The following is a 25,989-nucleotide window of genomic DNA, read 5'->3' as shown; positions in this document are numbered from 1 at the left end:
CCGGCCTCATCACCTCCAGCGTACTCCCCGAGTCCCACCTTCCTACACTCCGCTTGTCCCCATCCTGCCCACACAGGTGCATGTCAGCACGCAGCTCTGAGTACGTCTGGCATGCCGTCTCCTGCCACCCCACAACCCCTTCCACCTCCTCCGGATGGGGCTTCAGGGAAAACCACACACGCCAGGCCCAAATCGCCCTGCTGGCCCGAGAATCCAGGGGACTGTTATCTTGTACACGCAGGTTTGGTTTTCCTGCCAGCTTGGCGTGCCTTGTTCTTCAGGAGAAGCCAGAGCAGTGTCCCGAGCCGGGATGTTCTTCCCCAGCGGGGGTCTTTATCGCTCTCCCCCAGGGTGTGCCGGTGGCAGTGCTGGGCCGCCCGGTAGGTAGGTCAGCGTAAGGTAGACTTCGGGGCTCCCGGTGTAATGCAAGGTCACAGCGTGTCTGGCAGGGAGGAAATGAGGGCCGGGAGTGCCAGCATTGCGCATGGTGAAAAATTAAAAACACTGAATTCCATTCAGTAGCAGCTATTATTACATTTTATTTCTCTCAACTTAGACCAGAAGACTTTCGCTACGATCTTCCTTCTAGACATTTGTCTGGGCACTCGGCTCTTCCTAGAATGATACTAGTGGGGATCAGGTAGCTTCTACTGCCTACTGCCGAATAAAACACCCAAAGCTTAGTGAATTAAGATAACACTTAATTGTTGCTGGTGAGTCCACAGATCAGCCAGATGATTGTGGTGATCTGGCGGAGGCCTGACTAACCACTCCACCCCGGACTCCCTCATGCTTTGGCCGTGGTTGGCAGGTCCAGCTGGCATCTCTCAAACCTCTGCCACTGGTTGGGTCACCTGTCTCACATCATCCAGCAGGCTAGCCCGGGCATGTCCCCATGGCATAGGCCGGCTTCCACAAGAGCACACGGAAGCAGCAAGACCCCCCAAAGCTTAGGTTCAGAACGCCCATAATGTCACGTCTGCCAGATTCTTTTGGTCAAAGAAAATCACAAGACCAGCTTGGATTCAAGGGGTGGGGAGATGGACTCTACCTCTTTACGCAGAGTGATGTTATAAAGAGGCCTGGAGGCAGGGAGGTAATAATTGAGGCCATTTTTGCAAACAGTGCATCGCAAACAATAGTAACAACTATTATTATTATTTTGTCGGGCTCTCCAAGGGCTCTAGAATTTGTTACCTTTCTTCTTGCATGGTGGGGAAAATCAGGCAAAGATGTGAATTAAGCGGCAGGGGTGGGTAAAGAGTCTTGAAATGGAAGACTAGACTCTGTACTGCACGGATTTCATCTGCCCCCTCTTCTACATCTGAGAACTAAGCTTTTTTTTTTTTTTTTAACATATTCTCTTTGAACGTTATGAAAGCCAAAGTTGTCTAAAATGAGACCGACTGCTTTCTTAGACTCTATTATGTTGGCCTAATTACATATCAGGAAAATGTTTTTCTGGGGCATTGTGTGTAAAACAAAGAGGAAAACAACATCTCCAGCCGGCCCAGCGTCCTTGCCCCTCCCTCCGGCTTGCAGAGGCAGTGGTCCTGCAGGAGGCTGGGGAGGGGGAGGGGGCGGGGGGCGGGGGCGGGGCTGGGAGGCCGGGCTGCTCTGCAGCTGGCCTTACAGGGACACAGGGACTATTTACCCTTTCTCTAGCGTGAACCTCCTGAATGGAGGGGCAAGTCATTCACTCCTCTGTCCTTCCAGCACAGCTCCTGGTGGCTTCCATCTGGTGGGGGAACCTGTTACTCTCCCCACACCCACTGGTCTAGGATCTCCTGCCACAGGGGAAGGGGCTCTCCCAGCTTCCCTGTGCTCCGCACAGAACCAGGTTGACTGTGTGTGGAGATTCATAAATGAAGAGTGGTGTGAGAATAGCCTTGCCCTTTGAAATACTGAAGGACTCGCTGAGTTTCCTGCAAGACTGCCCCGGTGTTCATAGCGTCCACTCGCCGTTGGATAAACAGAGATGACCCGTCCCTCGGCATTTCCCTCGTGCCCTGCCTTTGGGTCTCTGCTTTCCCTCACATGCGGGCAGGACTCTTCTCCACATGCCCTTGTGGCCAGGGTCCCTGCTGCACCGAGGCACAGTCAAGGTAAACCCACATTTCCTGAGAGCATGTTTACACCCTGTGTCGTCTTCACTACCAGCTGCACGCTCGACCTCTGCCGTCTGCCACTTCCCCCCTGAGAGGTCCTGCGTGTTGTCTCCCGAGACCTCGCCGTCCACTCCACAGAGTCTCCCAGACTATTTGTTGCTTGGCCTCTTGGGACATTCCATGGTGTGAATCTTTCTCCTGAAAAGATTTCTCCCACCCGGGCTGCTCAAGAGCTGATTTCTCCCCATCCGGTCGCTCACCTTCTCACCAGGAGATCTTGTCTTCAAAGCTCCTTGAGTTGCAGCTACCTGGCGCTAGCCATCCCTCCTGTTCTTTATTTTCATCCTCCCTCTCCCTGCCTTTAATGATGTAGTAGTGTCCTGCGGCTGCTGTAGTGGCTTAAAACAGCATCGGTTTATTTTCTTACGCTTCTGGAGGTGAGGAATCCAAAATGGGTTGTAAGAGATTGTATTCAAGGTGTTGGGAGAGCTTCATGGTTTCTGGAGACTGTAGGAGGGAAGCTGTTCCTTGACTTTTCAACTTAGAGAATCCATCCTGCTCAAGGCCAGTCACTCTGTCCTCTGCTTCCCGCTTCCCAGCTCCTTCCCTTACCCTCGCCTGCTTCTCTCTTCAAAGGACCCTTTTGATGACATTGAACCCACCTGGATGATCCCCCATCTCAAGATCCTTAACTTCATCACATCTGCCAAATCTCTTTTCTCATGGAAGGTGACATATTCCCAGCCTCCACCGGTTAGGATGTAGACGTATTTAGGGGCGTGAGTGGGCATGTTCTTTTCTACCACAGGCCCCATCTCATCCAGCTCCCTCCTGAACCTTCCACTCTTCCTTGAACTCAGCATCTCTAAAATTGGATTCAGTCCTTCTCATTGTCCTCCTTGTCCTGCTTGGCTTGGTTTAACACGTGACCAGCCCATATCCAGACCCCCAAGTCATCATGCGCATAAAACACAATTTAATTTACCAAGTCTAATATTGATGGACACTTGGGCAATCTTCAGTGTTTTGCTATTGCAGACAGTTCTCCAGTGAATAACTTTGTGCATTTGTCATGTCTTATATATATAGGGTAGATTCCCAGAAGTGAGATTGTTGTGTCAAAGGGTAAATGTATTTGCAATTTTGAGAGGTACTGTCAAATTGTTCTTCATGAGGTTGAATCAGTTTGCCTTCCTGCCAGCAATGTATGAGAAAGCCTGCTTCCCCACGCCTTGTCAACAAAGCAGTTGTCAAACTTCCGGGTTTTTACCAATATGATAGGTGAAAATATATATCTCAGTAGTTTTAGTTTGCATTTCTCTTATTGTGAGATTTGGTGGGGTTTTTTTGTATGTGCTTAATGGCCATTTGAATTTCTTTTTCTTTGACTCTCCGCTTATCTGTGGGCATTTTAAAACTTGGATTACTGGATTTATTTTTTCTTACCAGACTTAAGGAACTCTTTATTTTTTGTCTGCAATGTGAGCTACAAATGTTTTCCCATCTTGCCTTTTGACTTTCCCTAGCTTATCCTTTGTCATGCAGAAAGGTTTTTATGTCACCAAATCTATTGTTTTTTACTTTATGGCTTCCAGATTCTAAGCTAGTTAGAAAGGCTTCCAGTTGGCCCATTAAAAATAACACGATAGGGGCGCCTAGGTAGCTTAGTCGGTTAAGCGTCCGACTTTCGCTTAGGTCATGATCTCACGGTTCGTGGGTTCGAGCCCCGCATCGGGCTCTGCTGACTGCCAGCTCAGAGCCTGGAGCCTGTTTCAGTCTGTGACTCCCTCTCTCTCTGACCCTCCCCTGCTCACGCTGTCTCTCTCTCTCTCCTAGAAATAAATAAAACATTAAAAAAATTAAAAAATAAAAATAAAAATAAAAAATAAAATAAAATAAAATGATAAAATTGTGTTAAATGTGGGGAGTTGAATATAGGCATCGATGTCTGCTTTCTTCTGAAAAATCCCAGTGAGATGACATAAAAGGAATGATCGATGATAGGTAGGTAGACGATAGAGTCAATCCTCAGTATTCATGGATTCTATCTTTGCAGATCCTACTCGCTTAAATTTTTCTGTAATCCCCAGATCAATATTCACTATCTCTTGCAGGCATGGAGAGTGCCAAAAAACTTGCAGTGCCAAAATTCATGTTCCCAGCCAAAGCCACCTCTGCCTTCTTGTTTCAGCTCTCCTACTATAAACAAGTGTCCTTTTTGGAGTCTGCTTAGTGCCACATTTTTCACATTTTTGTGCTTTTTGTTGATGATTTTGCTGTTGAAAGTGGCCCCAAGCCTAATGCTGAAGTGCTGTCTGGTGTTCGTAGGCACAAGAAGGCTGTGATGTGGCTTGTAGGGCAAATACATGTGTTACGTAAGTTTTGTTCAGGCTTGAGTTCTAGCACTGTTGTCCGTGAGTTCAAAGGTAATCAACAAGACATAGTAAACAAGGTGCCTTTAAACAGAAACACACATAAAACAAGATTCTGTACTGATCAGGTGATGAGATGTCATCAGTAGCTCACAGGAACCCAACCCAGTATTTCCCCTAGAGCAGTGGTTCAGAGTACTCAGTAATTCTCATGGCAGCATTATAGAACATAACTCCCATGAATAATGAAAACTGACTGTAGATGATAGTTAGTTAGTTAGACAGGCAGGCAGGCAGACAAATAAGATATCCATAAGAACAAAAAGATTGGAAGAAGAGAAGAGGAATGATTTCAACACATTTTTAGAAAATAAAAAGTGGGTAGAGGGATGCTAATTCGTTGAGCTAAGCACAGGAAACTACAACCTGAATATACAAGGAGCCATTTTCACTTGCAGAATGTGAGAAAGGCTCTGTTTTAGAAGCATAAATGACCATGGGATGGTGGAGAGTGAACTGCAGAGCTGACAACTTGGGGCATTGGTTTAAAGTTCTTACATAGGGTAGTAAAGTTCCCAGCTCCCACCCCCACAGCTTTTGGGTCTTCAGAGTAGGCCTGCAGAAAATTTAAAAAGGTAATAAAAAGGCTGAAAAATAAAGGAAATCTTTCAGGAGGTAAAATAAAAAGAGTAAGAAGATGGGGAGACGTAATAAAATGAAAATATCAGTCCTCCATTTGGACTTATAGAAAATCCAAAAAGAAGGGAGAAAATGTAGAAAAGAAAAATTATCAAGGGGAAATAAAAGAACACTTTTCAGGACAAGAATCCTCAGATTGGAAGGCCAGCAAGTGTAAACAGTCCTTTGAGTATAAACAATGCACACCAAGGCACATTGTGAAATTCTGAAACGTCATGGGGAAAAATATCCTAAAATCTTACAAAGCACAACAGGTTACAACTATTAGCAATCAAAAGAAATTTTGCAATAACAGTACTGATCTCTAGAAGCTAGTGGAGTAATATTTGAAAAATCCGAACAGAAAAATGTATTTCAACCCAGACTTCTGTATTTGAACTGGTAGTTAAGAGTGAAGACAAAGACACGTTTATGAACTCACAGATTCAAATGATTTCCAGGACATTGTTTCCTAGCCCCTGGAAGATGAACTCCAGCAAAATGTGGAGGAAACACCAGCCTTAGATAGCAGTAGGAGAAGAACCCAGCATGGAAAGTAGCCAGACCAGGATTAGAGCAAGGGTTCAGAAAGCTCCAGAAGTAATGACTCTGATGGAGAAAACAAAAATAGAACTAATGTATTTAGGCACATGGGATATTTATTGATAGGCATAAAATACAGGTGTTTGAGCATATAGAATAAATTAGTGATGGTTATATCACTATATGTACATATTAGTGATGGGTATCGTGTATAACCAGATATACGAAGAAAAAAATAAGGACATGATTAACTCCAGGAAATATAAAGGACCTTGTGAAAAAGAAGGCATAATCACAGTGCATTACTTGACCCAGCACTGAGCAATTATTTGCAAAGTTGTAATAATGCAAACCCTGACTTTTGATTTGATTAAAATTACACTATGACCATTTGGGGCACTAAGACGAAGTAAGAGAAGTGTATGGGAATACTACACCTTTATTTCCCATGGTAGGAAATCCAAAGATATATAAAACTGATAGTAAAGAAACAGTAGAATAAATGTACTATGCCAATAAATGTTGGGCATTAGTGTTTTGGCAGCAATTTTACAAAAGACACACATGTGTTTTTGCAGGGCTCTGCTTTCACATGCCCTCTCCATGAAAGGCAAGGGCCCATCCCAGTGGCTTTTGGGAACAGAGGCAAACATCCTTAGTCACTGTTTTCAGATACAGAGACCAGTCTAGAGCTGGTCCTGCACACTTTTCAGTTATGAGAAATTAAATTCCTCTCTTCATTTACAGCTTGTAGAAGGAGCCAAGTCTTTTCTTTGAAACTGCTTTTCTCCCAGATTGCTTCCACAGATTGAAACAGCAGAAAAGAGAGGAGCGCAGGCTGACATTCAGGATATAAACTTTCTCCCTGGACCCGTGTGTTACCTCCTGATTACTTCCCTACACAGGGGATCTTTAAAAATTATCGGAAGACAGAGGCATTTCTTAGTAAACTCCACATTCTGCTGTGATTTTTGGAGAGTGAGGAAAGGCTGTGTTGGATGTCTGTTTCCTTAGTTGATTTGCGACCACTGGAGAAATTATAGGGAACAAAGGAAAAAAGAGCCATAAATACAAATGAATTCCTTTTATACACGTTGAAAAACCACAGGACATGCTCCATTTTTTTTAGCACTCCAGGTGTGATGGGAGATTACGGAGCCACACAGGAGAGTGGAGAGTTAATTAAAATTTGTGCTCCTACTTCCAGAAAGAAATGTCTTTCCGTTTGATAAGCAGGCTGTCTTTGGAGTGCTGTTTGTGCTTTTCTGTCCTCACTGGAGTGTCACAGAAAAGCAGATCAAAGGGAGCCTCCATTCGGATAGGTTTTCTACCACCTTTCTGAGCTAATGGACTTGAAAGCCTCTTCCACCAACTGCATGGGGCTCGTGTCATATTCTAGAAATGCCGTCTTCGCACAGTATTGATAATATGCAAACAGGCTTTGATAGATGCTTACGAAAAATCACATTTAACATTAATTAAATCAAGACCATCCCAAATAGAGCGGGAGAGTCTGGCAGAGTGTGACACCTCACCCCCTACCATTTGTATTTTACTTTTCAACTCACCACGTGACGGCCAGATATTAACACTTGAGATTGAACCGTCAGCTCTGTCAAGCGGGGTTATGTTTTGTTGTGTTTTCTCTTTTCCTTGTAGTCTTTATGCTTCTGCACCCTCTGGCTGACATCCTCTACCCTGAGGGGAAAAACTGTTTGGGAGAAATCCTGCTGTCTTCTCTCTTTAAGATAGCGACAAAATGAAATATAACAGAGCGAAATAGAGGCTGCAGTGCGAGGCCTGTCTGAGCAGGTCAGGCAGGCTTCATCGGGGCTTTGTCCATTGTCTTCGCTGCGCTGGGTGCCCGCGGAGAGAACCCTGCCGGCCGGGGCACAGTCACTAATAAAAGGACTCCATTCTGCCACTGAGGGCTTTGTGAGGCGCCAAAGCTTGTCCTGGTTGCCATGGCTACTGTCTGATTGTGGCGGGTTTGTCGCAGTGCTTGATAAAGTGGGAAGGTTATTCTTGATAGGCCCAAGTAATCATAACCTCGCAAAGCTCGAGAGTGTGGATTTAACACTTTTTCCCTCCCCTCTTGAAATGGGAAATGCAGGGATGGGGGCGGGGTTGTCAGGATAAAGCAGCCACAGCAGGTGGTGAGGGCCCTGCAGGCAGGAGGGATGCAGCTAGCTGTGCCCAGAGGACTTGGCAGAAAGGGGTGTCACCGGGTCATCTGCCCTCCCTTGGCCTGGGTGGGGGCTTCAGAGAAGGGGTCAGAACGAGGTCCTTTCCTGACCGCCCCCATCAAGTGATTACACCTGTATTCCTCTCTCCTTTCCTCCCTTCCATCCTTCCCTTCTAGCTCCCCCTCCTTTATCAAGGCCCTTCCTTTCCTCCCCCTCCTTAGCCTCCCATCCTTCTATTCCCCTTCGTCCCTCCACTCTCCCCGTCCTTGCCCCAGATCCCTTACAAATCTGGTCCCTACAGAGCCCTCTACTTTCCCTTCTCCAGTGGAGAAGAATGGAGAAGGTTAGCTTGGAGGTGACAACTGATGGACTCGCCCATAGAATTGCAGAGCCTTCACTGTCATCAGAAGAGAAGTAATTGACTGCCCAGGCAGTCGTATCAGAACTACTGAGAAGGCTCTTTCAACCAGAGTCCAAGGTCCACCCCCAGGTTTCTGATCTAGTGGGTCTCGGCGGGGTCGCAAGACTGAATTTCTAACAAGTTCCCAGGTGAGGCCAGTGTTGCTGGCTCAGGGACCACACTTTGAGAGCCACTGCCAGAGGCCAAGACTTACTTTTTATAGTTGAGGAAACAGGCTCCCAAAGGATAAAGTAGTTGCCAGCAGTTCAGGCAACTTGGTAGCCACGTTGGGTGCCCAGTGACAGGAATTTTAAAAGACATTTGAGGGGCGCCTGGGTGGCTCAGTCAGATAAGCATCCAACTTCGGTTCAGGGCACGATCTTGCGGTTTGTGAGTTTGAGCTCTGCGTCAGGCTCTGTGCTGATGGCTCAGAGCCTGGAGCCTGCTTCGGATCCTCTCTGCCTTTCCCCACTTGTGCACATGTGCATTGCCTCTCTCCTGATCTCTCTCTCTCTCTCTCAGAAATAAACATTTTTAAAAACTTAACAGCCATTTGAAGAGGTAGGGCTCATCTGTCTTCCAGCCCCCTGGCCCAGAGCAGCCAGATGAGTGGTTCTATTCCCAAAGGTCCTCCAGCAGGACAGCCACTCACCACCGATGGTGCCCTCTGAGCAGTGCCTCCCCCAAGGGAAGCCCACCTTCCTCGGTGCTCTAAGCCCAGTGTGGTCTTCTGTCGGATATGCTGGAGTTCTCCCCCAGGAATGCCCCTTCCCCAACTCCACCTGTCAACTATCTGCCCAGCCCTTGGGCCCCAGGAGGCCCACCTTGACCACGGCGGGTATCCTTCCTCTCCCACTGACCTTCGAAGCCTCGTGGCCCTGCCTGCAGCCCATTCTGTATTTCCATTACTTGCGTGTTGGCACTGTTGCCTCTGCGGGACTGTGAACCCTAGCAGCAGGACTGTGCCCTCATTCGCCTCTGTACCCCCCACTAGCGGGATGAATCCAGACGGCTGCCTGTGTGGGAAAGAATCTGGACACACGTGTGGGGTGGTCCGAGGCCAACTACAAGAAGCTGACCTAACGGGGATGGGGAGTCCATTGTACTCACAGGGCAGGGGCGGGGCTGCCCCTCCAGTGTCAGTGAGGAGCCCTGAGGAAGACATCAGGCCTGCTGCCTTGAGAAAGCACAAGGGGGAACCCAGGGCAGTGGCCTCTAGTTAGGGCGCTCTCCTGTGGTGGCAGGACTGAGTTTTTAAATCGAAAGGTAAGTTCGCTCCCTCGGACACACACTTATCCCTTTATGGCAGGATGTGTAACAGGTGAAGCTTCCTGTGTGCGGGTGGGTGCGTGGGCACGCGCGTGTGTGCGTGAGTGCTGCCACCGCCGTGGCTGGATGATGCTAACGACCCGGTCATTAATGAAATGCTGTTTAACTCCCCATGACATGCTCTGAAATCACCCGTGTGCGTTGTCCTGTGCCCTGAACACGGCTTTGAAGCAAGGTGACTGCGCTTCTCCACTGAAACTCACAGGAGGCCTTTTGTTCAGACAAGAATAAAACCAAATGGATGCATTAATCCTTCTGCTCCAGTTTCTTGTAGACCGAGTTGGGGCCTGGAAAGAAATCCCACGTTGGCATTTGGCTCTGAAATCTTTAAGCATCATGGGAGCGCGGCTTCCAGACTGCAGGCCACCCCACCCCCCCCCCCTCCCGCTTTGCTGCACTGCACCCCCTCAGCCACTCAGGGGCGGACGTGGGGCAGCGGCAGCCCTCACAGTGGCCTTTCTCCCCCAGGGTGTCGAGGTGCAGACAGACTACGTGCCCCTGCTGAACTCCCTGGCGGCCTATGGCTGGCAGCTCACCTGCGTGCTACCTACTCCTGTCGTCAAGACAACCAGGTAACAATAGTAGTCATCGTGATTATTATTATCATGATCATTATCATTACTCGACGCTTCCTCCGTGCTTTACACTGTTCCCAGTAAGTGCTTTGTGCACATAACTTATTTAATCCTGTGACAAGCCTGTGAGGCTGATGTGGTCACTCAGACTCTCTGGCTGGGAAGAGACAGAACCAAGATTTCAGATTTTTAACCGCCACCCCACAGAGCGCTCTCCTGCACCCCTCTTTCCACATGGGGAGCCTTGCCCAGTGAATCATTACTGCCAGGCATGTCAAAGATGAGCCCCTGGGTGGAAGGGGCCCAAGGAATTCAGATGCAAAAGAAATTGAGCCCCTGCTGTGTGCTCTGTGCTGGCTTGAATAGGTACCTTGCGTGTCAAATTTCATTTAGTCCCCAGAAAACACATAGAAGGTGGAATCTTTTTATTAAACCCATTTTACAGCTGGGGAAAGCATGGCCAGGGAGGTTGAAGGCCTCAGCCAAGATCACAGCCCTGGGCCCTGGTCAGTAGTCCCACAAAGAGGATGTGAAGACCTGCAGTCTTGACCCTTGCTTGTGGCGGTCCTTACAGTTTCACGTTTAGGGACATTTGTCTACCTGAGCCTGGCCCACCGTCCCCTCAGCTAATGGGCTTGTCCCCGTCGTACCACCCTGAAAGGCCTTCCATCTTCATTTTGGGTGTATCTAAACTAATCCTTCTAACTATCCTGTGGGATTATAAGCATAGATAGGATTCCCATTTTACAGATGGGGAAAACTGAGGCTTGGAGAGGCCCTGTCACATCCCGAAGGCCGCACAGCCAGTAAGTGGTAGAACCTGGGACTAGCACCTCAGCCTGCAGAGTCGGGCACTCATCCTAGGCCAGACAGCCCCTTTGCTGACCTGTAGGGATGCCCCCTCCCATGGTCCTCAGTGTCCCGCCTTCCCCGAGTCCTGCCACGTGCTCACAGGGTGACGGCCAGCGTGAGGCAAGGCTGGCAATCTGGGGGGACGGCAGGGCGGTGTAACCGAAGGGTGAGAATGATGGTGATGATCAGTGCTTCCAGGTCCCTCCATGAGCCCATCTTGGCTCTCATCATGTCTCCCTCTCGAAACTGGCACACAGTGGGGCACTGCCCACTGTGGGGGACTAGTCTGCAGCACCTCTGGGCCACTGGGAGCCTCCATGCTGCTTCACAGCCAAGACTCCTGTGGGTTTCGGGTGATGCAGAGGGGTGGAAAGAACAAACACTTGAACCCAAGTTGTGAGCCTGCCACTTGGGAACTGCCCATCTTGGTCAAGTCCCAGAGCTGCCCTGAATCCATTTCTTTGTCTGTGAGATGGAAGAATGCCTGCCCCACAACCCGTTCCGGAGGGCGAGGGTCACGATGAGAATGGCTTTGCATGTGGAGGTCTCTAAACCGCAAGGGTGCAGACAGGTGTCTGTCTCCATGTCAGATCTCACAGCTGCTCAACAATTCCCCCCAGTCGTCTGCTTCCCTGTACGGGGCGGAGTGGGGGGCACGTGGGACCAGCCAGGTTTGAGCTAGAATCCTCGCTGTGGGGTCCCGCTCCTTAGAGCTCTGTGCTGAGACTTAAATGAGCCATGATGCATGACAGCATCCGGCCCAGCCCCAGCACAAAGTACTTTCCTTTTCTCCCTCCTTTCCCTCTGACATTCCGTGCAGTGATGCGCACCATGGCCGAGAAAGCATTTGCAAATAGAGATCCAAGAAAGTGCTCAGAAGGCAGAGGCAGGGGTGAGCACCGTGATCTCCACAGATATGTCTACCGTCCTTAGAGGCAGCTCTGGGGTCCAAGAGGAACGCGTACTCTCCCTGCCATAAAAATGAGCAGTGCTCCTGAGCACCCTCACCTGTGCCGGCCTGGGGCCAGGAGGGGTGAATCAGGCGAGAGGCCCTACCCTCTGCCCAGTCAGGCTGTACACCTGCCATTTCTGTAGAGGCTGCCGGGCAGGCAGAGCTCCCCACCCACCCCGGGCCAATCTGACCTCTTTGTGGCTCATTACCGAAGATAGATTTGGAAGAGGCTTCCCACCTCTTGAGATTCACTGAAGAAGCCAGTTCATCATCATTTGGCCAAGGTGCCAGCTGTTCTTCCACACTGAGGGAAGCAGAGTTTCCAGCTCTGAAGCTGACTTGGCAGGGATGCCCACCAATCTTTTGTTGAGCCTCTGGCATAGCCCTCTGGAAGCAAGAGGGGGCGGCCTGGGCGGGGGTGCCGCTTCTTCATTTCTGACCTCTCATTGTCTGCTGGCAGCTTTCCTTTCTGTGGGTGGTCAGCCTTAACAAAGGGATAAAACATCTGTGAGGTGTGCGGACACCCCCCCCCCCCCCGCCAGGTGTAACCACTCGTTTTTGGCTCTGCGTGTGTTACAGGGAGGGGAATGTATCCACCAAGCAGATTGTCTTTCTTCAGAGACCGTGTCTACCTCAGAAAATCAAGAAGAAGGAATCAAAGGTAAGTGACCTTGACCGCCTTCCTCAGGTGCATTTCCTATAGCAGTTGAGCGCGTGGCCAGCTCCAACCTTCAGGGGCCCTCAGGGGAACACCTGAGCCCTGTGGCGAACTGAACCGCTCCAAGGCTGCCAGCACCGGACAGAGGCACTGGAGCGTCTTGCTGGCCAGTCTCCTGCGGTCAGGCTGGACACTGGAGTAGAATAATTCTGCTAGCCACTCAGGTAGGCCAGGCAGTCCCAGTAAACTAAAAATGGGGACATGAAGTCAGCTGCCATGTGACCAGGGGGAGGGATGGCTTGAGTTCCTGCCCAGCTTCTCTGAATCTTAATCTCCTTGCAAGCTCTGGGTGCAGCCTGTTGGGTGCCTCGGGACACCAGAAGTTTGGTGATTTGGGCAGAGAGACCCTGCCAGGGCTCCTTCTTGGCATGTCCCGACCCGAGGGCCTCTTGGGGACAGTGGCTGGTGTGGACGGAGGCCAGCCACAGTCCGTGGCAGTGGACCCTCGGGCCAGGCTCTCTGGGGGACGGCCAGGGGCCTTTCTCCCCTCACTGGGTGTCACATGAACCAGCCTGGAAACACAGTCGTGCGGAGAGACTGGCTGCTCTTAGAAATGTTCCCATGTTTCCAGAAGTCAAACCCAAGTCTTTCCCTTGTGTCTCACAATCCCGATGCTTCCCACTCCCACACTTTGCACACTTTCTCCCATGGCTGTTTCGAGATGAGTGAGTCAGGGAACTTGCCAAAGCCCAAGTCAGATGTCGCCTGAAGCCAGCTTAAGCCGCCTTTGATGGCCAAGGCAGCGTTCTCCGGCAGAGCCTGTGGACCTGCTCCGCTCCTCACGCTTGGCACCATCCCCTGCCCTCGGCGCCGCCCCCCGCCCCGGGCCCTTAGCTCCTCATGTTCTTTGGACATGGAGCCTGGACAGGAGCAGCAAGCAACGAGCAGACTGAGCAGCCCCTCACCAGCCAGCAAACCCGGCGGGCGGGCAGGAAGGCCCTGGGAGGAACGCCAAGGAAACGGCGACCTGAAGCCAGATGGTGTAGAATGCAGAGGAAGGTCTCTGTCTTGGCTCCAAGATGCTAATGTGACAGGTGACGGCAGCCGGGGACCAGAAGGCGACTGCTGAAGCCACCATTAACCACCAGGAGCAGTCAGCCACCGGCTGGAAGACGGATCTTCCCCGGACCGCTGTCAGCTGCAGCTTTGCCCCAGGCTCCTGGGGACCGCGTGCATTCACAGTGACAGCAGCAGCAGCCCAGGCGAGGTCTCCGCCAAACACCAAAACACGCCAGCTCTGCCCTGAGGTTGTGCTGCCTTTTCCTGCCGACTCTTCCTGGTTGGGATGCGGGCGGATCCCAAAGGAGAGACGCATGGTTTGATTTTGGTACAAGGGCTGTGAGGCTCCCAGAGGGCGACAGGCAGGAGGTTTTAGAGGTAGAGTTTGAAAGCTGCCGTGAGACGGTGGAGCGCTTCCCGCAGCAGAGTCCAGAGGACGGAGTTGTCTATTTTGCGGTCAGGAGAAACTTCAGTCCCCATCGGCGGTACTGACCTGGGAGGCTCCTTTCTCATTTGAAGGACTTATTTATCACCCTGGCCACTCGTAGGGTTGGGTCGCGTCCAGCACTTGTTTTCTGTGTGACCTGGAAAGGTCGCCCCACTCACTGGCGGAGCCCCAGAGCGGGGACTTTACAGTCTGATGGCTTGTCCCCTCTCACTATCCCAGCCATTCGCTCCGCGGCTGACTCAGGTTGGCGCCCTGCTCCCCCTGAGGTCTGGGTGCCCCCGTGTTCATGGCAGTAGCCATCGAGTCTTCACCTGAGCCCTCGCAGGACTGACGCTGTTGGCTACCGTCTGCCTCTTGAAGCACCTTTTCTCCTCTTGGCTTTGACCCCACACGGTCCTGGTTTTCCACCAGGTGGTTCAGACCCAGCCCCATTTCTCTTTCTCTCTGATCTCTTCCTTAGAAAATCTCCTTCATCCCTAGAGTGAGAAATCGGATTCTGCACCTCCCGGTGGAGGACTCCTATACTTGCATTTTCAGGACTCGCTTCTGCCTGAGACCCAGCGCCATGAGCCCTGTCACTACTCGGCATCTCAGAGAGACTTGTGACCTGCCCATCCCCCTCCCCCTGTCTAGAACAAGGGCGCCACCGCCATCCGGAGGTACCCATCTGCCGAGGGCACATCCTTGACTCCCGTCTCCTTGCTGCCATGGTCACTTCATCCCCAAGACATGTCTGTTTTAGGTCCTAGAAACTTGAATCCCTCCCCTTCTCTCTGCCATGACAGGCCTCAAGAACTCTAAGCCTCTGGTAACAGGTCTCCCCTTCAGATATGTTCTCCACCAGGAGCCAAAGTGATCTTTAAGAAAGCATATTGCAGGGGACCCAGAGGGCTCAGTCACTTGAGCGTCTGACTCTTGATCTGGCTCAGGTCATGATCTCACAGTCCTGAGCTCGAGCCCCTGCGTCGGGCTCCACATTGACAGCACAGAGCCTGCTTGAGATTCTCTCTCTCTCTCTGCCCCTCCCCTGCTTGCTCTCTCAATCAATCAATAAAAAGAAATGAGCATATTGAATCATGTCACCCCACTGCTTATAGCTTTGTGTGATTCTTAAGATAAAGGTGGCAATCGGCAGTGGGATATCCACAGGACCATGTGTGACCTGGCCCTTCTTATTTCTCCTGCCATCACCCTCATTTTCTGCAGCCTTCATGCTCTTCTGCATCCCTTCCTGCCACAGGACCTTTGCTTTGACTATTCCCTCTACTTCAGATACTCTCTTCCTTTGTATTCTGTCCCCTTTGTAATACATTGGGAAGAACCACATTCCTCTCTTTCAGAACTCTTCTTTTGGTCTCAAATTATTTGTAATCATTAGTTTATCCTCTGCTGGTAGAGTCAGACATTAACTCTATGAGAGCAAAGTCCTATTTCCTGACTTTTCTATGCCCAGCACTTGGCTTTTAGTCGGTACTCAACAGATACTTGTTGAACCAATAAATGAGTAGTGAAACGTCTGAGCCCAGGACATTCGTATTATGTATGGATTGAAATAGAAGAAAAGGGACTGTAAGGTTGGCGCAGCAAGGACACCGCACACCGAGTCCTCTTTTAATCAGCAAAGTGGAGAAAATTCTCCAATCAAGTCTTTTTCAGCCTTTGAAAGAAACCTCTGTGTGTGTGTATGTGTGTGTGTGTGTGTGAGTGTGGCTTTCAAAGGAAATAATTAAACTCCTTCCAAGGTAATAGGTGGTTCCCGCCACACCAGAGTCTTCCTTCAGCTACCGCTCCTTGAAGTGGAGGCAGATAACGGACAGTTTTTAAAATGTGCGAATTAAATCCATTAGCCCTTGCCGCTCAGAGCCTTGGACACCCTGCTATCGAGTGAGGCGGTTTTTTTTCCCTTCTGCAGTTATTTCTGACATGGCCGCTCACTGGACTCCTTCTTGGTGTGGGCATCGGCGGCCCACCCGAGTGCCACAGCCACGCGGCCTTGGGAAGCCTGCTTACCTGGTTCAGAGGCTCTCACGGAATCCATCCTCCTGGCTGGGCCGCCTGCCTTTACGCATCTGCATGTTACACACCTGCCCTCAGGTCCTCAACCCCAGAAGCTGTCACTGTCCCAGGGGTGGCTCTGTCCCTACTTCTCTTCTTGCTTTCTGAGACGTTGCCTTTTTGAGCCTTGGGAACTAGAACAACAGTTGTTTGTTAAAGCCTGAGATCGTTCTCAGCTTATAGGAGGAGGAGAAGCTCAGTTAGGAAGGGAGCAGGCATGAAGGTGGGAAGACAAGGAAGCCCCTCCACAGGGGGCAGAGCTGGGGGCTGTTTCTCTGTAGCTCCGTGCTTCCCACAGTGTGGCCCGTGGACTAGCACTGTCAGCCTTACCTGGAAGTCTGTTAACATTGCAAAGCCTCCCTCCCGTCTCCAGGTTGCACTGAATCCCAGACACGCTGGGATCGGGTGGGATCAGCTGGGTTTCAGGGCCCTTCCGGATGATTCTGACGCCCACTGAAGTCTGAGGGCCAGACTTAGTGGAGTCTCCCTTAGGGGAGTAGTTTAGGGTCCTTTCTTGGCTCACCTGTGGGCTGCGATTCAATTTTTGTCATTATTGATTTTTTTTTTTTAAATAGGCCTGTCAGTGTAGACCTTTTTTTAAATAAGTCAAAACAAAGTATCTTTAATGGCAGTTCCATCTGACTTCCATTAGCTAACCACTCGGCCTAATGAGTCAAGTGCCTGCCCCCACAGATGCATCTTCACATCATGTAGTCTGAAAGCTGAGGCATTTAAGCGTCGGGCTGAACCATTCCAAAGGTACACGGCCTCTCGCTTTGTTTCCTCTCCTCCCTGGCCTCTTGGGCAAGAGCCTAGAGCCTTTCATCCACCAAGAATGAGAAGCTGGAAGGGCAGCGTGGAGCCAGAGACATCTGTGTTTGAATTCCAGCTCTGTTCTTTTCTAGCTGTGTGACTTGGGGCAAGTTACCCAACCTCTCTGAACCTCTGTGCACCCCTCTATAAAACAGTGCTGACAGTGATTAGTGAGAGTAGTGCTTCGGAGATTCAGGGAAATGGGAACCTAGCCACAGTGTGAGGCGCACAGGAGGCACCTCGGTGTGTGCTTACGCTCTCCTCAGCAGGTACCTTGCGGACAGTCTGCCCTCACAGCCTGGTACATTTCGCTTTCAGATGATACAGACCCTGAGTTTTGGCCCCTGCTCCTTCCCTGCTTCATGAGAATGCCCACACAAAGGACAGAAGGACAAGGGAAGAGTTGAGTCAGGGCCTCCTTGGTACTTGTCTGCAGCACCCGTGATAGCTGTGGAGGGGTGCCCACTCCCCCCTCCCCCCCCCCCCCGGGTGGCATAGGGAACAAGTGATGTCACCACAGCCCATCTGAGGACACAGAAAACAGGGTGGTCCTAGAAGGCATTTGGCCGGACAGATTTCCCTGTGATGACTAAGGACAGAGAGTTCCCACCAGCTCAGTGCTGACAGCACCAAATCCTCTGTCCAGCAGCCCCGGCTGGTTCCTGGCGAAAGAGGCGGGTATGTTCTCCTGGTGGATTATAGCAAATCAACAAAATGTGATCTTCTCCAGGAAACTAGATGTGGCTGGGCTTCCAGAGGATGCACGAAAGTTCTGCTTAGTTAGCAAGAGCAGCCCCTGAGACAATGGCTGGGTTTGCATTAGAGGACAAGAGTCGAGGCTAGAATGTGGCACAGGTAGAATCATCCAGGGCTGAGCACTGCTCAACTGCAGAGGGGCCTCTTGGCATCCACTACAGCGTGGATGGCCCCCAGAGGTGCAGCACAGCCTTGGGGGTGGGGGTTGGGGGGTGGACACCTATTTTAGAGATGAGGAATTTGAGACTTGGAGTGATCAATAACTTGTCCGAGGACAGACAGCTCATGAGCGCCAGAACTGATATGAGACAGGGGATCTGGGCCACCATGCTATCATGCTTTGACATTTTAGTGTTTAGAGCCTTTCAGCGGAAGTAATCTCACCACTTTATTGGCAAAAGTAAGGCTTCCTCTGACTTCCCTGATAGCTGGCTACCTCTCAAAGTACTGTATATAGGCAGGCTTAACTGGCCTTTTTCTAAAAACATGCAAAATGCAGAGGCTCTGATAATTTGGGGACATCGATTTTTTTTAAAAAGGCCCTTCTGTTTGGATTGGAAATAAACATAGTGGCGGCTGCCTATGACATGGCAGCAGGTATGAACCACGATCGTGCTGTGCCCACGAGCCACGGAGGTGGCTGTTGGGGGCGGCAGCCGTGGTGCTGAGGTCAGAGTCAGCCTCCTGTCCTGGTGGGTGTGAGGTTTGAGATGCCTGCGTGGCAGTCTCTGCCAAAGTGGGCACCGCTGGGGCAGGGGTCCGAGGTGTCACGGCGCCTACACAGGGACTCTGTTGTCGGAGCTCATGGCTTGGGTGCAGGAAGCTCAAACCGTCCCGGAGGGCAGTCTGTCAAGTGTAATACGAGAGAACCCCCAAACAGGAGTTTCCCAGAGGGAAACCCATCCAACACCATAGGGGAACTCATTTGGGGACCTAGGGGGGCGGGGAGGGTGGAGGAGGACAGGATGAATGTTAAAGCCTAACCTCGACATGTACTGCATTCTTTTTTCTCTACTTTGATGAAATCCTCACGTTTACCAGCGTTGTCCAGACTCTTAAATCCAAGAACCTCCGTGTGTTGGATCTGAGAACGCCGCGAGTAGGCGGATATTTTGAGGACAAAGGGCTCCACCACTGAAAAATGCACAGAGGTGGCAGATTAAAAAAAAAAAAAAACAATTCCCGTAGCACACATTTGGTTTTTCCTAGCAAAGCACTAAGTTGTTTACAACAACGTGGAGAAGCCTTAAGAAATCGTTTTCCACTGATGGCGCCTGCGCATTCCTGGGCTCCCCGGCCAGCCCAGCAAGGAAGAGTCAGCAGTGCAGCTCCTTTACTTTTCTATCGCAGAGTGCCTGACCCTTAACTCCCTCTTGGGTGATACCACGTGGTGCAGCTGAAGTGGAAGGCGACGACCATTGTGCAAACTTAAACCAAAATTCACCCTATGGCACCGTCGTCACAGAGCTGTGTCTGCCTCAGATAAGTCCCATCATGCTCTTCTTCCTGGCGAGACCACTTCGTCCCGCGGGGGTCCTGACTCTAGGGCTTCTCTCTCATCCTTTGTGTCTTTCACCACTGGGCTTGGTACATCCTGAAGATGTTGTGGCTGTCGCCCTCCTGAGTGTCTACCGCCCACAGCTCTCTGGCATCTGACTCTGTGAGCACTGGGGTCGCAGGCCCCTCGGAGTGGACTGGCCGCCCCTCTGAGGTGGGGGCCATCCTGGGCACAGTGACCCCTCAGGATGGCAGAGATCACCCCGTATGTTTGGGGTGTTGAAGGAGGCTGCAGTCTCTGCTGGGTTGTTTGCGCACAGAACACATTCCTCTTTCGTAACCACAGTGACCCAAGTATTCTCTTTCACACCCTTCATATTTCTGTCTGCTCAAGCTCATTTGCCCAGATTTATTCCAAGTGCACAGGCTGTCAAACTGGCTTCCTCTGGGGCAGTTCATGTAGTCAGCAGACTCAGCAGGACTTTGAAATTTTTCCCTTGTTTCCTTCCTTAGTCTCTCTGGAAAGCAACCAGAAGTAAGGTCTAGATGCACCAGTGCCTCCTCACAAAGCTCAAGCTAGGTTTTGACTCTGGAATTACAGGAATAATTCGGCTTGCCTGGGCTCCATCATCCTTCCATCCATTCACCCCACAGATAGATTTTGAGTGCCGACTCCATGCTGTATCCCAGGGATACAGGTGTAAATATGACACACGGCACCCTTGACTTGATGGAATTGACTTCTGGCATCCGTCATGGTGTAGCATGTCTGGTATGTTATACATCAGGCGTGTGCTAAGGTAATTACATGGACTGTCGTGGTGCTACGATGCATTACATGGACTGAATCCACATTGGTACCCTTTAAGGCAGGGGTTGGCAAACTGAGGCATGGCCCCTGGGCCAAATGCGGCCCACCACCTGTTTTTGTGGATAAAGTTTTATTGGAATACAGTCACACACACATTCATTACATGTCAACTGTGACTGCTTTTATGATACAGCAGTGGAGTCAAAGGGTTGTAACAGAGGCCATATGGCCTGCAAAGCCTAGAATATTTATTATCTGACTTTCACAGAAAGTTTCCAATGTTGTTTTTACAGAAAGTCGAGTTAAGTAATGTTGACTTACGTTAGAGTTACTGTCCCATTTTATAGATGAGAACACGAGGCCACTGAGTGAGAAATCAGGCTGGTGAGTGGCAAAGACTCTTCGTGAAGTCTCCTGCCACATCTTCCCCATGACCTGTTCTTGTCCAGCTCTGTTACCGTCTGGGCAACCTTGTCCTCTCTGAGACTCTGTTGACCTCCCTGTCACATGGGGAAATGCTTCACTGCAGGTCAGGCTCCCCAGGAGCCTTTCTTTGATAGATTTGGGTGGGGGAGGGCCCTGGGGAACACCTATGGGGAAAGGAGGGCACAGGAATGGGGAGGGGGGAAGATGGGCTGTGATGCAGTCACAGCAGTGGCTTTATTAGCCAACTCCCAGGGAGCCCTGGAGCTGGGATGGCCTTTGGAAGTTGTTCAGAGCTGAGACAGGAGGGTGGGGCACACCGGGCCCCTGTTCTCTGTGCTCTTCTAACTCAGGTGATCTGGTGAGAATGTGGGCCCAGCGCTCGGTAACCCACAGCCTGCTCAGAAGGGAGGCAAGTAGCGAACACCATGGAGGGGCAGGCCCCATGTGCCTTCTCCCGTTCTGCTTCCCCAAATAATAGGACTTCGGGACCTCCTTTCCCAGAGCCAGTTTGAAAGACATACCCCCTCATCTCCAGTGTCCCCTGAAATCCACATCTAAAATACAGTGCATGGGGCTAGCTGGGTGGCTCAGTCGGTTGAGCGTCTGACTCTCGATCTCGGCTCAGGTCATGATCTCACAGTTCATGGGTTCAAGCCCCGCATCAGACTCTGTGCTAACAGCACACAGAGCCTGCTTGGAATTCTGTGTCTCCCTCTCTCTGCTCCTCCCTGTGCACATGCTCACTCGCTCGCTCTCTCAAAAATAAATAAGTAAATTTAAAAAATAAACATTTAAAAATAAAAAATAAAATACACTGCATGGAAGACATCAAGCAGGCTCTCATGGTGGGCATGATGTGTGTGGACCATGATTCAGGTTTGCTGCTGTTAACGCTCTGCTCCAGTAATACTGGGAATCGCGTCTTGCTCCGACAGGCGATGGGTGCGAGTGCAGGCAGGCAATCAGGCGAGGTGCTAGGTTCATGAAGACTGCATTTATTTATCCCCACCCTCTCTCATTTCTAGTTCCAGTGGCGTTTTTCCCGAGAAGACATGCACAACAGGCAGATGAGGAAATCCAAAGGTAAAATCAGCGCCAGAGACCAGCGACAAGCGGAAGAGAATGAGAAGAATTTAGAAGACCAGTTTTGCAAAGCCGGAGACGTGGGGAACTGTGTGCTGGGCCTGCATCCGGACGATGAGGCCTCCGAGGAGCTGAAGGCGCCCATCCAGGAGATCACAGAAGGAAAGCTCGGTGTGGAGGGCGGGGCTGTGCAAAACGGTCCCTCGGGCCATTGCAGGGCCCCGGAGGGGGGTTGCGCTGGGCACTCCCATCCGGGAGAGGATGCCAGGGAGGGAGGCGCCGAGGAAGTGGCTGCAGAGCCCGAGACAGTGGGGGACAACTGAGTCCGGAGCAGGTGGTGGTTCACGCCTGTTGCGCTGGCAAAGCGGGGGCAGCGTGCCGGCCTCTTGGTGGGGGGCCGGTTTGCCCCAGTGTCACGTGTTACCCTTCGGCTTGGCTTGACCTCTTCTCGTGAGCTCACCCAGGCCCTCCGAGGGTGGGTCCCTGACAGTGTTGGTCTCTGCATACCCATTAGAAATGTGTCCTAATGCCCCAGTGTTAGAGTGCAAGAGGTCAGGTTATTTCTTCGTCTGTTTCCCCGTCCCATGGCAGAGACTGGCCCATCCAGTCAGTGCCTGTCTCCACCCCCCAGGCTCCCCAGGGAGCATTTGAATCAAGTCCACCCGTGGACCTCCCTGGCTACAAACCAAGGCTGTTTGCCGTTCGTTCCCACAGCCTGCCGGGGCATTGTCCATCCTGTGCTTCCTCTGCAGCTACCTGGTGACGTAACACCCCCTGGAGGCCCATCAGGTGGCCGTCTCCATCTAAACCCCACACACCCTGCTGCTCTGACAAAGAAAATGACAGTGGGGCGGGGAGGTGCCCACCTCCTGGCTTTTCTTGACGTATTCTCATAGATACTGGTAATCTGGAAATGAAGAGGTAATTCTGTGTGTACACCTGCTCTTGCAGAATTTCCAAGAAAGTATTCTGTATTAGTATTAATGCCAAAAAATTTTTTTAAAGATTTTGTACTCAGCACATTATATGAACACACGCTCCTTCTTTCAGGGCCACCCGACTGGTTGGGAGCTCTTGTTATGTGCTATTGTAATCAGTGTATCATTGGCCAAGTTGTCTCCATGTATGCTGTCATGTGTTTATATTGTCCAGAAAGTACTGTTAAGGCTTTAAGTAGATGCAACTGGTGAACCGTGGAGAGAGAATGCCGATTTTCCTGACCCAAACAACAGCCTTTCTCTTTTCTTGTTTAGTTACTTAAAGCAATAAATCATATATGAGTTTAGTGCATTCTGAGTATTGGATATTGTGTCCTAGCCTAATGTCCCAAGGACGCGACTCCACAGTGCCCGTACACTCTGTAGAAGTTTCTGACTCCTGGCAGCAGGGTAATTTGGGAGAAGAAAATGAAGTTCCTATGGAAAACAGCAGACAGAGCCAGGTAGACACACGGTGGCTTCCTGTCATTTGTAGGAAGAAGATGGAAAGTGGGATCCAGGTGTCACCAGGTAAGGCAGGGCACAGCCACTTCCCACTACCCGGGGTGGTAGAAACACATAATTTTAAAAGCCCTACATCGGCTTCTATGCATGTTTCCAGACCTTTAAGTAAATTATTTCATGAAGCAATTCTCTTCCTTGTTTGCAAGTTTGCTAAAATACACGTTTGTACTATATTTTATAGGGCAGCATTGAAAACCCGGTACGGCCACATTGTACAGTTTTTTTTTTTTTAATAAAGCTTATTTATTTTGAGAGAGAGACAACACAACTTGGGGAGGGACAGAGAGCAAGGGGGAGAGAGGGAATCCCAAGCAGGTGCCGCACCACCAGCGCAGAGCCTGACACAGGGCTCGAACCCACAAAACTGAGATCGTGACCTGAGCCGAAACCAAGAGTCTGATGGTTAACCGACGGAGTCATCCCGACACCCCAGTTGTTTTCCTCTTGGTTTTTGAACAAACCTCCACCACCAAGCCCCAGAGCTTCCCTAAAAAGGCTGAAGGCTCTGTTCGCACTGATTTTAAAAATTATCTCGGGGCGCCTGGGTGGCTTAGTCGGTTAAGCGTCCGACTTTCGCTTAGGTCATGATCTCGCGGTTCGTGGGTTCGAGCCCCGCGTCGGGCTCTGTGCTGACTGCCAGCTCAGAGCCTGGAGCCTGTTTCAGTCTGTGACTCCCTCTCTCTCTGACCCTTCCCTGCTCACGCTGTCTCTCTCTCTCTCTCTCCTAGAAATAAATAAAACATTAAAAAAAAAAAAATTATCTCTTAGCTTATATCTTCAAAGATCATGGCTTTTTAAAAATACGGTAGTTAGCAGAGACTGGGACAAAAACGATGGCCATCTTGACAACTTTGGGAAGCACTTGGTCCCAGCCCGCACCCCTTCAGGTGGATGACCTGTATCACTCAGCAGTAGGTACATTTTTCAATAATTAGGTGACACAGACACTGGCTCTGTGTGTTTTGGGGAAAACAAAGGTGACTGTAGCTAATTTGAATTCCTCAGGGGGTCTGGCCCTAGCGCCAGGCTAACAAGTAATTCCTGGATGTCTCTGTCTTTTCCAGCTTCTCCACACTCCTGCTGACATCTGGCAAAATATTAGTCTACCTGAGGCGGTTCTCACCTTGGCTGACTGGAGGAGCTTTACAAGCTCCTGATACCTGGGTCCTGCCGGAGACTGGAGTGGCCACCCTAGGCAGTGGCCTTCGTTCCCGGTTTGTAACCCCCCTGGGGATTCTAGGGTGCAGCCAAGGGCAAGAGCCACTGGCCACAGGATTGTGAGCTGAATCACAGCCTGTTCCTTGTGAAATGAAATGCTTTTTTTTTTTAATTTATTTCTAGGAGAGAGAGAGAGACAGCGTGAGCAGGGGAGGGTCAGAGAGAAAGGGAGTCACAGACTGAAACAGGCTCCAGGCTCTGAGCTGGCAGTCAGCACAGAGCCCGACGTGGGGCTCTAACCCACGAACCGTGAGATCATGACCCAAGCGAAAGTCGGACGCTTAACCAACTAAGCCACCCAGGTGCCCCTGAAATGCTTTTTACAAAAGGTAAATAACCAACACCCCAACACTCCACCCAGCCTCCTCCATGTGCCTTTTAAGCGGCGGGATTCCTGAAGGGAATTTTCCTCTCCCAGGATTGCCGATGGGGTGAAAGTCCATTGTTGGCCTGGACGAGGCCTCATGGCCGGGAAAAGCCGCAGAGGCTTGTAGGAGGCTTGTGCACGTGGCCGTCGGTCTTTGCACCTGTCACAGCAGGTCTGGAAGGAATGGGAAGTTCTGGGGGTGATCGGGTGACTTAAGTGGGGGCCTAGGTGACTTCGATGGCCTTGCTGCCACCGCCACCCAGCTTGATGGGGCATTCCAGGGAGTTAGAGGCACCACGATAAGGGGAGGCCAAGTCTGGCCTCATGGGAGGGACTGCAACACTGCCGTGGAGGGTTCTGTTCGTTCTTCAGTCCCGTTGGTTTGCCTGTGGAAAGAGGTTTTTGGAAGGGGGAAAAAATCTCTCTCCCAGGAACAAACAAGAAGTTCTTCTGAAGCTATGGCTGAAATCCTGAGTCTTAGGCCAGGAGAGTATTTTCAAGACCTCTTCTCCACCTCCAGAGGTTCAGGGGAGGGTAGTGAGTGGGTAGGAAATCTTATTCTGCTGAACGCAATTCAGGTATAGTGCTCTCAAGTGCATATGGCCACAAAGACAAAGAATTGCCACATGGAGAGCCTAAGGACACCCATGTTAATGAAGCAGTGAGCCCATTCGACATTCGGCTTCCTGCAGCAGAAAAGCCCAGCTGGGCTCTGGAATCGGCTGGTTAGGATGCTAACCTACACATGTAATCTCGAGTTAATTTCTCCACATCTCCAAGCGCCAGTGTCGCCATGTGTGAAATGGGGCTGACCCCCACCTCATTAGATTTTTACATGCAAAGTGCCTAGTGTGGGGGTCAGCTAATCCTAATGTGGGCAGGTAATGAAGATGCTCAGCCTGTGTCCAGACTCACGTACTTCCAGCCTCTCTGCACTCTGGGGCCGTGTGACTGGATTCTGGCCAATGGGACACGAGCAGATGTGATGCAGGCCACTTCTAGGACTGACCTTTACAAACCACCTCATGCCACCTCTGCCCTCTCTTCCCCGACACTCTTGGCATAGTTCAAGATGGACGGTGACATGAGAGTACATCAAAATGATCTATGCTAGGGGCTCCTGGGTGGTTAGTCGGTTAAGTGTCCAACTATGGCTCAGGTCATGATCTCACGGCTTGTGAGTTCAAGGCCCACATCAGGCTCTGTGCTGACAGCTCAGAGCCTGGAGCCTGCTTTGGATTCTGTGCCTCCCTCTCTCTGCCCCTCCCCCACTCATCCTCTGTCTCTCTTCTTCAAAAATA

At 50.7% G+C, this 25,989-nt stretch overlaps 1 protein-coding gene across 2 annotated transcripts in view; it reads left to right on the top strand.

The window, feature by feature from the left end:
• Positions 1–22,897, top strand: part of RFTN1 (raftlin, lipid raft linker 1) — a 204,102-nt gene extending 181,205 nt beyond the window's left edge. For both annotated transcript variants that reach the window (XM_039250580.1, XM_039250581.1), the window contains exons 8-10: positions 10,085–10,188; positions 12,575–12,656; positions 21,544–22,897. In XM_039250580.1, coding sequence (XP_039106511.1) covers positions 10,085–10,188; positions 12,575–12,656; positions 21,544–21,924 — 567 coding nt within the window. In that variant the 3' untranslated portion in view covers positions 21,925–22,897. The remainder of the gene's footprint in view (positions 1–10,084; positions 10,189–12,574; positions 12,657–21,543) is intronic.
• Positions 22,898–25,989: the final 3,092 nt, after the last annotated feature.

Source organism: Hyaena hyaena, unplaced genomic scaffold (assembly GCF_003009895.1).
Source record: "Hyaena hyaena isolate Hyena2069 unplaced genomic scaffold, ASM300989v1 scaffold_375, whole genome shotgun sequence".
Classification (NCBI taxonomy): domain Eukaryota; kingdom Metazoa; phylum Chordata; class Mammalia; order Carnivora; family Hyaenidae; genus Hyaena; species Hyaena hyaena.
This window is presented reverse-complemented; position numbering and strand designations above follow the sequence as displayed.